The 16,605-nt window shown below is 54.1% G+C and overlaps 2 protein-coding genes across 3 annotated transcripts in view; both read right to left on the minus strand.

Moving 5' to 3' along the window:
- LOC116945076 (sulfhydryl oxidase 1) overlaps positions 1 to 7,647 on the minus strand; it is a 55,955-nt gene extending 48,308 nt beyond the window's left edge. The window contains exon 1 of the mRNA XM_076068879.1: positions 7,185 to 7,647. Coding sequence (XP_075924994.1) covers positions 7,185 to 7,449 — 265 coding nt within the window. The 5' untranslated portion in view covers positions 7,450 to 7,647. The remainder of the gene's footprint in view (positions 1 to 7,184) is intronic.
- Positions 7,648 to 11,815: 4,168 nt separating this feature from the next.
- The window catches only part of LOC116944854 (uncharacterized), a 54,612-nt gene continuing 49,822 nt past the window's right edge, over positions 11,816 to 16,605 (minus strand). For both annotated transcript variants that reach the window (XM_032958666.2, XM_032958667.2), the window contains one exon: positions 11,816 to 16,583. In XM_032958666.2, coding sequence (XP_032814557.2) covers positions 16,398 to 16,583 — 186 coding nt within the window. In that variant the 3' untranslated portion in view covers positions 11,816 to 16,397. The remainder of the gene's footprint in view (positions 16,584 to 16,605) is intronic.

Here is a 16,605-nt window from a genome sequence, read left to right on the forward strand (position 1 = left end):
CTCCTACCGTTGTTATTGAGCTGATCTGGTCCAATCACTCCGGACCAGGTGCCAGCATCATGACCAACTCGGGCATTGAAGTCACCCAACATGATGACTCTATCCCGAGGGGCCACTTTAGCCAGCACCTGTGACAGGAGGTCATAGAAGGCATCTAACTCATCGGCTTTGCCTGCATCCCTCCACGGATGTTCATCTTCCGTTAGGGGCATAAGTAACCACGACCACCATTCCTCTCCGGTTGATGGGAAGGCGAGCCCAAAGTAGCCTGGGGCTTACACCTCACCACCACGCTCCCAAGCCCCCTTCATTATTTTGTTCAAAAGAAGAGCCACACCCTGTTGTTTGGCAGTCTGGTGGCAGGAGCCGGAACCGGTCCACCGGACCTCCTGAATGCCACATACCGGTCCAGCTCCCGACAGAGGAGTGGCAGCCTCTTCTCCGCAGTGAGCGTTCGAACATTCCACGTGGCCACCGGTAGTGGCTTTTCGTTGTTTCTGGAGGAGCCCCGAGGGTAGATATTCAATCTACTGGCTCTGCTAATTGGGGTTTCATAGACGCCTGGCCCCCCGGGGCACCCCGGCACAAGCTTATTAGTTATATATTTCAGTCGTAGTTTAGTGGTAATTAATTGAAGGTGAAGGGGTTACCAGCCCCCCTTTCCCGTCCAGAGCCCCCGTTTAGCCCCTGTGGTGGACACAGATGCCATGAGGGGAGCAGCCAATCGAAATTGGACCTCCCCCCACAGCATTGTCCTTTGTGCAACTCTGTTGCACACACACACAGTGACACATACACACAGTGACGAATACACACACACGCACACAGTGACACAGACACACAGACAAACACACAAACACAAACAAAGATCCCCCATATAGCCTTAACAGACTGTAGGGGCAAGTGCTGTTAGCGAGCACCTATGAAGGCCGGTAACGGTACACGAGGGGGTTGGTGGCCAGCACCACGCCCGACCGCCTTTGTCTCCCTAGTGGCAATGTTTACACACTGCACCAGGTACTCATTTGAGGCTGAGTCGACCTAGGGGAGGCCCGGGACCGGTTAAGATAATCGTCACTGGTGTTGGCCGTGAGCGGGAATCGAACCCGTGTCGCCGGGTTCATAGCGCAGCGCGCTAACCGCTACACTATCGCTCCCCAGACACAGTGACACATACACACACAGACACACACAGTGACACACACACACACACACAGACACACACAGTGACACATACACACACAGACACACACACACGCACACAGTGACACATACATATAGACACGCACACAGTGACATACATACACACAGACACACGCATCTTGACACACGTGGTGGTGGTTAAGGACAAAGGAAATACTCAGGACCTTTAAACGCACACACCTGACACACGCACGCACATTCCTTGACACACACACGCAAACTCCGACTGACACACACACACCGACTGACACACACACCGACTGACACACACACACACCGACTGACACACACACACACCGACTGACACACACACACACACCGACTGACACACACACACACACCGACTGAAACACACACACACCGACTGACACACGCACCGACTGACACACACACCGACTGACACACACACACACCGACTGACACACACACACACACCGACTGACACACACACACATCGACTAACACACACACACCGACTGACACACACACATCGACTAACACACACACTCCGACTGACACACACACACACCGACTGACACACACCGACTGACACACACACCGACTGACACACACACACCGACTGACACACACACACTCCGACCGACTGACACACACACACACCGACTGACACACACACACACCGACTGACACACACACACCGACCGACTGACACACACCGACTGACACACACACACCGACTGACACACACACACACACTCCGACTGACACATACACACTCCGACTGACACACACACACACACCGACTGACACACACACACACCGACTGACACACACCCACACCGACTGACACACACATACACCGACTGACACACACGCACCGACTGACACACACACCCCGACTGACACACATACACCGACTGACACACACACACTCCGACTGACACATACACACTCCGACTGACACACACACACACACCGACTGACACACACACACCGACTGACACACATACACCGACTGACACACACACACCGACTGACACACACGCACCGACTGATACACACACACGCACCGACTGACACACACGCACCGACTGACACACACGCACCGACTGATACACACACACCGACTGACACACACACACCGACTGACACACACGCACCGACTGACACACACGCACCGACTGACACACACACACCGACTGACACACACACACCGACTGACACACACACACCGACTGACACACACGCACCGACTGATACACACGCACCGACTGACACACACGCACCGACTGACACACACGCACCGACTGACACGCACCGACTGACACACACACACCGACTGACACACACACACCGACTGACACACACACACCGACTGACACACACACACCGACTGACACACACGCACCGACTGACACACACGCACCGACTAACACACACACACCGACTGACACACACACACCGACTGACACACACACACCGACTGACACACATCGACTAACACACACACACCGACTGACACACACACCAGGGCTCCACGTCGGAGGCCTTCACCCTCGGGGGGGGTTGGGGGGGGGGGCGACGCGGGGGTCGCGGCTCCGCCAGTGGCGGAAGGCGCGGGGGAGGAGGTGATGGGGGGGGGCAGTAGCCCGCGGCGCGGGGAAACTCAAAACGAGACGCGGAAGGCGAGCGGCCGAGCCCCCTCCCCTCCCTCCTCCCCTCCTCCTCCTCCTGTTTTTCTCCATTCCCTTATCCTCTTCTTCCTCCCCCCTCCTCCTCCTCTCCTTCCTCCATCCCCTCCCTCCTCTTCTTCCTCCCCCCTCCTCCCCCCCTCCCTCCTCCCCTACCCCCTCCTCCTCCCCCTCCTCGCGGGACGAACAAACACCGACGAACCCACGGCGTCTCCCGCCGTGGGCGCGGCGTGCGCGTCTCAGCCTCTCGGCTCTCTCCTCCAGCTGCCTGCCCCCCCACCCACCCCCACAGAGGTCTCCGCAAGATCGCCTGGATTGTGAACGTGTCTCGTCGACCCGCCACCACCCGACATAGCCAGGCGAGGGTCTGTCACCTTAACAAAAGGTGGCAATTCGTTGTGTGCTGAAGTAGTAGCTTATTGGCAGGTTTGTTTACGGAACTCGTAATTAAGTGGCTGGAAACATCTTAAAATAAAACCCCAATGTAGCGACAGGACCCTCCTGAGAAATATAACTACTATTGGGTCTGTCTCTGCTTGAGAGATATACGGTGTATATTAAAATGTGAACTTTTTTGCCAGTATCAAAGTTTGAAAAAAAAAATAAGAATAGGTTTTTACCTTTTCTGGCTATGAAACAGGAGATGAAAACTATTCTTATTTTTATTTGATAGCTATCAATATCATTACGTATTATAAATAATTATATTATTATGACGACCACCAACACTCGTATATTGACGCGCATGTTCAGCTGGCACATTTCCATGCATCGATTTAATAAATCGTACACCCAGCAAGGTCTCACAGAGCCTCAAGACTCGTTGCGAGGAGGGTCGTGCTACGTTTTTATTTGTTTGTTATTTCTGCAGTAGGGTTGGTGGGGTCATGTTGCCATGCATGTCCCCCAATCGACTCGTGAGCGGTGACTTTGATAATTTTTGGCAAATTTGGCAGCGTGACGTCAGCGACGCCACGGCCTGAGACGAGCTTCAGGACGCCACTGCAGCTACGCATCTCCGCGGTTGGTTACGTACGGCGCGAAAGAAGTTCAACATAGTACATACATAATACACACAATATACATCATATATACAACATACGTACCCAATACATACGACATGCATACATTATACATACATACAAACAACATACATACAAAATACAAACATTCATACAAACAACATACAACATACAAACAACATACATACAACATACATACAACATACACGTCCTCTCAGTGTTCCGCTCATTTTGCTGCCACTCCACGGCTACTCTCGATCACAAACTATCATCATCATCATCACCGTGGTCATCATCATCATCACCGTGGTCATCATCATCATTACCGTGGTCATCATCATCATCGCCGTGGTCATCATCATCATCGCCGTGGTCATCATCATCATCATCGCCGTGGTCATCATCATCATCACCGTGGTCACCATCATCATCATCGCCGTGGTCATCATCATCATCGCCGTGGTCATCATCATCATCACCGTGGTCATCATCATCACCGTGGTCATCATCATCATCGCCGTGGTCATCATCATCATCACCGTGGTCATCATCATCATCATCGCCGTGGTCATCATCATCATCACCGTGGTCATCATCATCATCATCGCCGTGGTCATCATTATCATCATCACCGTGGTCATCATCATCACCGTGGTCATCATCATCATCATCGCCGTGGTCATCATCATCATCACCGTGGTCATCATCATCATCACCGTGGTCATCGTCGTCACCGTCGCCCCTTCTATCCGTGTGCTGCCCCGGGCCACTTTTCTCGTGTTCCCACTTCACCACGAGACTTTGACGTCCACTGCCGCGCCTCTGGCTTGACAGGGAAGCACCAACTCGCTCCGTTCTTGGAAAGTGGCCGTCAACTCGCAAGGAACAAGGCACAAGGCTCCTCTGTCGAGGCGGTTCTTGGCCGAGTCCCAACCACCCCCCCCCCCCCCCAGAAAAAAATAATTTCATCCTTGGGTGAAACTTAAAACGGCGGCAGCTGCTGAGTTCGCTTTTTTAAAAGTCGAGGAATTATTTTATTTACAACAGAGCCACACGCAGAGCCACACACAGAGCCACACGCAGAGCCACACACAGAGCCACACACAGTCACACACAGAGCCACAACACAGAGTCACACACAGAGTCACACGCAGAGCCACACGCAGAGCCACACACAGAGCCACACGCAGAGCCACACACAGAGCCACACACAGTCACACACAGAGCCACAACACAGAGTCACACACAGAGTCACACGCAGAGCCACACGCAGAGCCACACACAGAGCCACACGCAGAGCCACACACAGAGTCACACACAGAGTCACACACAGAGCCACAACACAGAGCCACAACACAGAGCCACAACACAGAGTCACAACACAGAGCCACACGCAAAGTGACAACACAGAGTCACAACACAGAGCCACAACACAGAGTCACACACAGAGCCACACACAGAGCCACAACACAGAGTCACAACACAGAGTCACAACACAGAGCCACAACACAGAGCCACAACACAGAGTCACACACAGAGTCACACAGAGCCACAACACAGAGCCACACACAGAGTCACAGAACCACAACACAGAGCCACGACACAGTCACACACAGAGCCACAACACAGAGTCACAACACAGAGTCACACAGAGCCACAACACAGAGCCACAACACAGAGCCACACGCAGATCCACACGCAGAGTCACACAGAGTCAAACACAGAGCCACACACAGAGCCACAACGCAGAGCCACAACGCAGAGCCACAACACAGAGTCACAACACAGAGCCACAACACAGAGCCACAACACAGAGTCACACACAGAACCACACACAGAGCCACACACAGTGTCACAACACAGAGCCACAACACAGAGCCACAACACAGTCACACACAGAGCCACAACACAGAGCCACACACAGAGCCACAACACAGAGCCACACGCAGAGCCACAACACAGAGCCACAACACAGATCCACAAAACACAGAGCCACAACACAGTCACACACAGAACCACACACAGAGCCACACACAGTGTCACAACACAGAGTCACACACAGAGCCACAACACAGAGTCACAACACAGAGCCACAACACAGAGCCACAACACAGAGTCACACACAGAACCACACACAGAGCCACACACAGTGTCACAACACAGAGCCACAACACAGAGCCACAACACAGTCACACACAGAGCCACAACACAGAGCCACACACAGAGCCACAACAGAGCCACAACACGGAGCCACAACACAGAGCCACACGCAGATCCACACGCAGAGTCACACAGAGTCAAACACAGAGCCACACACAGAGCCACAACGCAGAGCCACAACGCAGAGCCACAACACAGAGTCACAACACAGAGCCACAACACAGAGCCACAACACAGAGTCACACACAGAGCCACACACAGTGTCACAACACAGAGCCACAACACAGAGCCACAACACAGAGCCACACGCAAAGTCACAACACAGAGTCACACACAGAGCCACGACGCAGAGCCACGACGCAGAGCCACACCGCAGAGCCACACCGCAGAGCCACAACACAGAGCCACAACACAGAGCCACACACAGAGTCACAACACAGAGCCACAACGCAGAGCCACAACACAGAGCCACAACGCAGAGCCACACCGCAGAGCCACAACGCAGAGCCACACCGCAGAGCCACAACGCAGAGCCACAACACAGAGCCACAACGCAGAGCCACAACACAGAGCCACACGCAGAGCCACACCGCAGAGCCACAACATAGAGCCACACACAGAGTCACACACAGAGCCACAACGCAGAGCCACAACAGAGTCACACACAGAGCCACACACAGTGTCACAACACAGAGCCACAACACAGAGCCACAACACAGAGCCACACACAGTGTCACAACACAGAGCCACACACAGTGTCACAACACAGAGCCACACGTGCGTTGTTGTGACCCCGCCCCCGGCAGCCTCACCACGTGGATCGATCTCGATCGACCGAGTGTAGGAGGATGAAGCGGAGTCACCCACGAGGTCGCCTCGAGGGTTGTTCCCTGTCACCTTTTATTCTGCACTGTATCCATGCCGCAGCCTGCGTCGCTCCCCCCCCCCACCACCACCACTCAACGCGAACTTCTAACACAGCAGCCATCGTCAGCGTCCGGGATTGAACCCACGGCTCTTCTGAGTCCAGGGCGAGGGAGATAACATCGTCCTTGCCTTGGATCGCCCTGCACCGACATTATCTATCGTGACCCCCACGTTACACACACGCAGACAGACAGACAGACAGGAGGACAGACGGACGGACCTGTGATGTCTTTCGCCAGCGCTGTCCAGACGGGAGCGAAGTCTGCGCAGTGCCCGCACCACTCCGTGTAGAAGTGGACCGCCCAGGCGCTCGTGGAGTTGACGATGGCGAGACGAATCCCCTCGGCCCCGAGTTCCACCACGGGCCCCCCAGTCTCGTACAGCCCGGCTCGGGAGCCCCCCAGAATAAGTGTAAGCAGCAGCAACAGCGGCGGCAGTAACGGCAGAGAGGGGAGCGGTAGCGACAGAGGCGGAGGAGGAGGCATGGGAGGAGAGGCGCGGAGCGATCGATGGGTGCCGGAACTCTTCTGAGTGTTTTACACGGAGAGAGGAGAGAGGGGAAGACAGAGAGAGCGAGGACTGTCGGCGAGAGAGAGGGGCTGATAGAGAGGAGAGTGGGGAGTGGGGAGAGAGTACAAGAGAGAGGACGGTGGGGGGGGGGTAGAGAGAGAGGGGCTGATAGAGAGGGGAGTGGGGAGAGAGTACAAGAGAGAGGGCGGTGGGGGTGGGGTAGAGAGAGAGGGGGGGCTGATAGAGAGGAGAGTGGAGAGAGTACAAGAGAGAGGACGGTGGGGGTTGGGGTGGGGGGGTAGAGAGAGGGGCTGATAGAGAGGAGAGTGGAGAGAAGAGAAAGGTAGAGGGAAGTTTAGAGAGTTCAGGAGAGGGGAGGCTGCAGGAGGGAGATTGAGGGGGGCAGAGAGAAGGAGAGAGTAAAGTGCACAAGCGCGAGAGAGTGCAGGAGGAGAGTGAAATTCCGAGAGGTGAGAGTGAGGAAGTGAGGGAGGATATTGTGGGAGGGAGAATGAATGAGATAAGGAACTGGAGGGGAGTGAGGGCCAGAGAGAGAGAGAGTGGAGAGATGTTTGGAGGGAAGGGAGCGTGAAAGATCAGAAGGGGGTCGTGAATGAATGATGGGAGAGGAGAGTGAAGGAATGAAGGAATGAGATGGCGGAAGAGAGTGAAGGAATGAGATGAGAGAGGAGAGTGAAGGAATGAGATGAAGGAGGAAAGTGAAGGAATGAGATGAGAGAGGAGAGTGAAGGAATGAGATGGAGGAGGAGAGTGAAGGAATGAGATGAGAGAGGAGAGTGAAGGAATGAGATGAAGGAGAGTGAAGGAATGAAGGAATGAGATGGGAGAGGAGAGTGAAGGAGAGGGAGGGTATGGACGGATGAAGGAGACACGCAGAAAGACACAGATACAGACACACAGAGAGACAGAGACAAATACAGACACGCAGAGAGATACCACAACGGTAGAGAGACACGGAGACAAATAGAAAGACACTGAGACAGATATACACAGATACACAAAGAGACACTGAGACACAGATATAAACACTGAGACACAAAGATACACTGAGACACAGAAATAAAGACTGAGATAGAAACTCAGATAAAGACACCGAGGCAGTGATATGCACACAGATAGACACACAGAGAGACGGACAGATAGACACGCAGACAGACAGACAGCGAGATACACAAAGACTGGCAGAGATACAGACAGGAACAGATAGATCCACACAGAGACACAGAACCACACAGAGACAGACACAGAGACAGACAGAACCCCACAGAGAGACAGCACCACACAGAGACAGAGAACCACACAAACACAGAGACAGAGAACCACAGAGAGTGACACAGAACCACACAGAGACAGACACAGAGACAGATAGAACCCCACAGAGAGACAGCACCACACAGAGACAGAGAACCCCACAGAGACAGACACATACACAGAACCCCACAGAGAGACAGCACCACACAGAGACAGAGAACCACACAGAGAGACAGAACCACACAGAGACAGACACAGAGAACTACACAAACACAGAGACAGAGAACCACACAGAGAGACACAGAACCACACAGAGACAGAGATCTACACAAACACAGAGACAGAGAGACACAGTACCCACAGCCGTGGCAGCAGCGCGTTGCACGGAGGCAGAGAGAGAGAGGGCACTTGAGTCGAACCGATCTCAGATCGAGTGCCGTGAAATTGCGTTCCTTCGTCACCCAACACGCAACGACGGCAGCCAGGGGCGGCGATGGTGCCCGGGGAGGCAGGGAGGGGGTCGTGGTGGTGGTGATCGTGGGACGGTGGAGGAGGGGGGAGGTGATGGGGGAGGGGGTGGAGGGTCGAGGGTGTGAGTCAATGGGCGCTTCTTTACCGAGTCTATCAACAAACCGTCCTCTAGTCAAAATGATCTCGTGTCGGCCACGGGGGGCTGTTTGGCCATACTTCACCACGCTGGTGAGCGTGGGTTGTTGGTAGGAGCGGGTTGGTGGCAGGCGCGCTTGGGCGTGGCGAGGCAGCACCACACCCGACCACCGCCTTGACCTCTCCTTGACCTCTCCAATGGTGATTGAAAGCTTTCGTGACTGCAAGGATTCATCTTCTTTGGTTCTTTCGGTAAAGTCACGTAGAATGAGAATAAAATAATAAAATAACACAATAAAATTCTCACGACGTTTCGGCCACAACGCAAGTGGCCGTCTTCAGGTGAAAGGTACAGACCTGTCGGGACGACAGAGATTCAATGGTCTGTACCTTTCACCTGAAGACGGCCGCTTGCGTTGTGGCCGAAACGTCGTGAGAATTTTATTGTGTTATTTTATTATTTTATTCTCATTCTACGTGACTTTACCGAAAGAACCAAAGAAGACTCTCCAATGGTGATGCCGATCAGACACAGCGCCGGATACTTCTCATTTTAAAGGCAGTCGACAGAGGAGGAGGCCCAAGACCGGTCCAGATATCACTCGCGACTGATCTTAGCCGTGGGAACGCACTGAGAACTCATAGCGGAGTCGGCGTGCTAACCACTGCGCCACCGCTCCCCCGCCCACGTGGAGTTTGGTGAACCGCGATTGCAAAAAAAAATCCATCGGCATGTCTAGAACATTACCCCGGAAAATCGTGGAAACTCCTCCAGCAAAGTGGTTGTGCACGCGTGCGTGAGAGAGAGATGCAAACTTCGCGCGACCGAAGAAGGTGAGCCGGCGTGCGACGACCGCGTGGGATCAGGAAATCTAAAACGCAGCGCCCGAGCCTGCACGGCGGCGTGGCAGCCCAAGGAGAGAGGACTACACCTGAGGTGCCGTCGTGCGTTGTAAGGATCCTCCCCCTCGTGTGCCGTGCCGGCAGTCCGTGAAGGCTATACGGGGGTCTTTGCACTACCCACGTGACACAGGGCGCTCCGAATCATATTCAGACGGAGCTCACGTGGTACGTGTGTCGCACAAGCGTGTGCCACGTTGAACATGTTCAACCATCATCAGGCGCGTGCAGCGTGTACGGGTATTTATCTGTCTGCGAACAGAGAGGATCGGTGACTGTGCAAGGAGACTTTGGGGGGGGGGGGGGCGCTCGAACTGCAGTTTTCAAGCAACTCCTCTCTTAGACCACTTCCCCATCATGGCACAGCAAAGCATGCAGACCCATCGTGCCGTGGGCAGCGCAGCGATATCCCGTTGTGCCGAACTTCCATTATCTGTCCCTCTACGCTCACCGGGCCTTCAAAGCCCCCCCCCCCCCCACTCACCAGCACGGTGCAGGGCGATCCAAGCACGGTCAGATAACAGCCCACGAACTCCCAACGGCGTGGCAACAAGCAGGGCGGCCCTCTCATCCCGCGGTGGGGGTTTTTCTTACGAAAAACAAATAAAAGCGTTCCGTTGCGTACTTGCGGCGTGTGATGTGCATCAATCCACGGTGGATTGGGATGGAAGATTGCCATTGACGAGCAACTCCAGACAGCGGCGATAACGCACACCGCAAGCAGCAGTTTAATGACACCGTGCGCATTGCAATGTGTTCACAGGATGCACATCAAAGTCTTCACACCGCGGGGGGTGAGGCAGAATTCCCATTAATCGGCATTGTACAAAAACTTAAATGACTGCCGTTAGTGGAATTGGCGACCACCCCCAGGACCCCACACGAATCAGCGCTTTCTCTTCGACATTGGGCCCGCGTGTTGCAGACAATCTGACACAAGTTCATGACTTCGACAACCGATACAAAATAAATCTTAACTTTCAGGTGACTTTAAAAGCTGGCTCGGATTATTGCCACCACCGCAAGCTGCTTGCCAATGCCGGCGACTCAGCTAACCGGTGGAGATTGAACTTTGGACAAACGTTGGTCCAACCACACTCCAACGGCGGACATGTTTACTGGGTAGCGTGCTCTTGAAAGTCAATTGATGAGAGTGGTGCGCGCACATAAGACAAAGATCCCCCGCGTAGCCTGCAACAGTGTCGGGGCAAGTGCCGTTAGCGAGTAGCACCTATGAAGGCCGGCACGGCGCACCAGGGGGTGGGTGGCCAGCACCACGCCCGACCGCTTTTGTCTCCCCAGTGGCTTTGTTTACTACACACCGCCCGACCGCTTTTGTCTCCCCAGTGGCTTTGTTTACTACACACCGCACCAGGTACTCATTTTAGGCCGAGTCAACCTAGGGGAGGCCCGGGACCTGTTCAGATAATCGCCACTGGTGTTGGCCGTGAGCGGGAATCGAACCCGTGTCGCCGGGTTCATAGCGCAGCGCGCTAACCGCTACACTACCGCTCCCCCCACACACACACGTACACACGCACGTACAGACACGCGGTCTCCATGTTAATTTGTATCAGCTGCGCTTTAATACAGTGACACTGCGGTGAGGTCACAGGAGCGCAAAGAAAGTCCCCCGTGAAAGTCAGTCGTGTCAATAACGGAGCTTCAAAACTCGTTGCGTGGCGACACAAACAAAACAGCCGTTTATTTTTTTTTGCATTGCATCCTCCTTCGGTTAAAGTTAATTACTAATAATTAAGATCGGCAATAACTTACGTAGTTATACATATTTTATAGTTAGGATAAGGCGCCCACTTGCTTAAATGACACACACGATTAAACGGGCTCAACGTAATTATGTCCAATGATTACATTATTAATAATAACAGTTATAATTGTGCTTATTATCCCTTGATAAAATACACTATGTACAACAATTGACTCGATTACAACTCGCGGATATATACACACACACAGAGTCGGCGTCACGACAAAGCGGACTCCAGGCCTTGCGGCCCACCACTCAGGACCCCCCCCCCCTTCCCTGCTCACCAATCACATGCGCGTGAATCACGTCGTGGACACACCGCACGCGCCGGATGCTGCCGAAACAAGCCCCCCCCCCCCCCCCCCCCACGTGATGCACAGCGCTCCAATTCCAACTCTCAAAGAACCCTCGCGACATCGCGTGGGGGGGGGGGGGCACGCGCATCACACAGCGTCACGTGGGGAGGCGTTGAGCAAACATCAGGCGCGTGCGGTGCGTGACGAATCGTGCGATTGCAACTGGGAAGAGTGGTAAACGCGGGAAGCAGACGCTACCGCAGCGACCGAGAGAGACGACTGCAGTCCGAAGCCCAGCTGTAGTGAATCTCGTACACACACGTGTGTACACGCGTGTACGGGGGGAGGGGGGGGTATATTATTGCAACGCGAGAGGGGAAGCGGGTCAGGAAGGAGACACCAAGATTCGGCACGAGCACAGGGGACGCGTGGACACGAGGCGAACTCTGCACAACACTGCGTGTTTGGGCGGGAGCTGAACTCGATTCAAGCAGAACCGTACAAGGGCGGCACACATGGTCCTAACTTTGACATTTATACTGCGGCTAATTCCAATACCGACCCTGACACCGGCTACATTCTGGTGCGAGATCCTAACCCCGACTCCGCACTCAACACAAACCATATTCCTGTATCTAACCCAAAGACCCCACCATAAACCTAGGCCAAACCCCACAAACACAAATCTTGAGCCCGAACCATATTACTGTCCCTAACGCTCGCAGCATTGCAGGCAGCAAGGTTCACAGTGAGGAGGAGGTGTCTGTAATTCAAGAGAGGTCTCCCCAACGTGGTCAAGTGAGGCTGTGTGTATCAGAAGAGTGCATAATCATCTGAAGGGGAAAAAAATCCATGGATTTCAATGAGTTAGGGCTTGCATTCGGGTCAATTGTTACGACTGGAATTAAGAGTTGCGTTTATATGACATTTAAAACCTGCTCGTTTATGCGCGTGGGTTTCCTCCGGTATGCTCCTCGCTTGTACAAAATATTCGAAACGCCATCGACCACACGAAGCAATGCGGCCAAAATTAATAACGCAGGACCCTCCTGGAAGAGTCCCAAGACTGCGCAGCTCTCCTGAATACCAACAAAGTCTTAAGCTTAATCGTTCATGATTACTCTAACTTCAACCCTATCACAAACATTATCCCCCCCCCCCCGCCTTACACAAAAGTCACAATTTCACACTAGTCCTGAATAAATAAAACAACCCAACATACCTCCCGAAACAAGACTCTCATACCAAGCGCGGCTGCAATATCTGCGCTAACGCGTGTCGACAACGCAGTTCCCCCCCCCCCGCAGGGTCGATCATTTTTGTCGTACAGAGTTCGAATGTCACGCACGTCCTCTTCGGTTCCCGGGCGGCGAGAGGGAATCTCGCCGACGTTCATCGCGCGCTGGAATAGGAGGAGGGCGCGGCGAGAGGGAGGGGGGGGGCAACCGAAGTCAGCCAAGCGGTCGTGAGAAAAACTCTCTCATGATTATTATTATTCAAACTTCGCACACCGACGGCGGCGTGTGCTCTGCGTGCGTCATTAAGGCAGGTTAATATATGAAATCGGGAACTCGGTTTCATGAGCGCGCTCCCTTTGACGGAAGGCGCGCGGAGCACATAAGGTTAACGTACGCGGCATAACAACAAAGGTAAAAATAATCGTGAATCGCACGCGCTCAGCCGCGCGCAGGCGGTGCAAAACAACGGCACGGCAATAATAATAATAATTCCACGCTGGGTGTTTAAGGTGAGGAGTAGGGCTATACACAGGATCGCGAGTCCATTGGCCAACAACGGAGGCCGCCCCCGCCCCGGCACTCGCGACAGACCGCACAGCCTGCGGCGACGGGCCGAGCGGTCGGCGCGCCGTGCCAGAATTTATGACGCGTCGCGAATTCTATCACGGGGCCGCTGAAAGCGATCGCTCAGCATTTACTCGGCAATATCGCCGTAGCGAATGGGAGATTCTCACACACACGGCGATCCCCCCCCCCCTCCCCAACTCTCTTTAAGCCCACTTGGCCTATAGAGGAAAGTGCCGTTAGCGAGCACCTATTAAGGCCGGCACGGCACGCAGGTAAAAGGTCGAGGAGTGGCCCACAGCACGAGGACCATCATTCGTCTCCCCAGACCTCACCGTCGCCTCCACGATTTCAGGCTGAGTGAACCTACGAGGAGGCTCGGACGAGGTGCAGGTGACAACCCACGGCGTCGACGGGGTCGCACCACTGCCGCGCAGCCCCGTCTCTCGCCCAATTCCCACTCACCCACCCACCCACTCACGCACGAGAGGTAAAGTGTTCGGGTCAATTCTAGCAGCAGAACTTAATTAAGGCATAATCTCCTTACTCACCCACGACAAATCAACCACCTCGAAAGTGCAACATCAATTCATTACCAGACGAGCAATGTTCGTTCAATTCTGTTGTTGTAGTAGTTGTTGTTGTTGTCGGCAACACACGTTGCTTCCGCGTCCGACGGAGCGGCGCGTCTCGTTGCTGCGATGTGCGTTTGTCCGAGCGCGGCGGTGCCGTCTGGACATCGCTCCAAAGCGTCGTGAGGGCTTAGGTTTTACCCGGGTCTGTTACACCACATCCAGTATACATCCTCTCGTTCCGGCTGTGCTGGCTACGAGTCACGTGCCACCTACTCCGGTCGATGACCAACGAGCCGGGAATATGATTCAAGCGAGAAATGAAGCCTTGCACGTCATCGCGAGTCGAACTCTATTGCACAGTCCACCCCTTTAACAAACGCACACACGGACACAGCCTCCTGCAGTATTATGTACAGGCAGTCCAAACTAACTTAAGTCCGATTTTGTATTACATTTTAGTGGTTGTGTTTTTTTTTATTCCCTTTCCGTGTGTCCACGTACAGCAAGAGCATGGGCAGGGAAGACGGGAACATTGGGAAGAACGAAAGGACCAGTCTGAAGAGGGGAAGAACAGTGGGAACGTCAGGGAATTGAGAGCGGAAGCTTTGGTGGGGGGGGGGGGGGGGGGGGACAGAGAGAGGGAGAGTCTATGAGAATTACGACCTCCGAGCACTGGGCCACATACGAATCCGGAAGTGCGTTTCCCTGTCACGCAGCAGCGAAGCAAAAAATGAGATGCAAATGAGCGATCGCAGGAGACCGGATAATCCGCTGCAAGCTCAGCAAGCGGCAGCAGCAGTCATCAGGGAAAGGACTTAATGCAAACTCAATCAGCAAATGTGTCCTGTTCGGGAATACGCGAAATCCAATTGTGAATGCGAATGTCAAGATGCCGAGCGTGTGCGGCGATGGCACTGCACGGGTTTGCGGAACGAGCTGAAGTCGGCGAGTCCCGAGTTCGATTCCCGGTCACGGCCAACATCAGCGCTGGGCATAATCTGAATCTGAACCTGTCCTGGGTAAGTCTACCTCCGTTCACCAGCCCGCACCGACCAGCGTGGTGAAGTACGGTCGAACAACACTCATGACCAGTACAACGTCGCGAGTCCTTCATATAGCAGTGGATTGACCACACGGCAGTACATTATTGCGTATTATTATATAATGATGCATAGGATCTAACCTCACGATCCAAACATCACATCATAATCCATGACCTTCAATTACTTTAGATTTGCACAATTTGTTCGCGTAGACTCTGCAGCCACGAGGGGCGCTGCTTCACCACAAAGGTAAACAGAAGACAGTAACTTCAACCGCCGAATCGTGACGAACGCAGCCCAACTTTAGAACCCCCCCCCCCCCTTTAAAGAAAGAGACGATCGCAAACCGCTGGATGGGGAAAAAAAAATTCGAACGTAATCGGCATCGTGCAGCAGCGGTGGGAAACACATTTCCGGCAGAAAACACAGCCTCGCCCCCCCCTCCCGAACCCCAGTGTTCCAACCCTGGTCTCTCAGGACACAACAAGTTCAACCTGAGGAACGGGTACGATGGATGAGTGGGTGTCACGAAGTCGTGGTGGCGGCGGCCCGTGGAAACACATTTCCGGATGCAAACGCGGCTCAGTGTTCCAACTCTGGTCCTTCGGGACTACAAGTTCGACCGACCCCATGACAGGGTCCAACGGATGAGCGGGGTTTGTCACCGGGCGGCGGTGTTGGAAGTGGTGGCGGCGCGGAAGGCGCGGTTGTCGTAGATCTGTGAGAGTGTGTGCGCCGTGTCGGCGAGCAGCGCCTCGAAGATGGAGTCCACGGCCTGCATCTTCACCTCCAGCTCGTCGTCCTCATAGCTCACCCACTGCGGCTCCTCCTCGTGCAGGTCTCGCGCCTGCGGGGGAGGGTGGACGCGA

Source organism: Petromyzon marinus, chromosome 22 (genome assembly GCF_048934315.1).
Source record: "Petromyzon marinus isolate PM22_M1 ecotype Great Lakes invasive population chromosome 22, UKy_Petmar_22M1.pri1.0, whole genome shotgun sequence".
NCBI classification, from domain to species: Eukaryota; Metazoa; Chordata; class Hyperoartia; order Petromyzontiformes; family Petromyzontidae; genus Petromyzon; species Petromyzon marinus.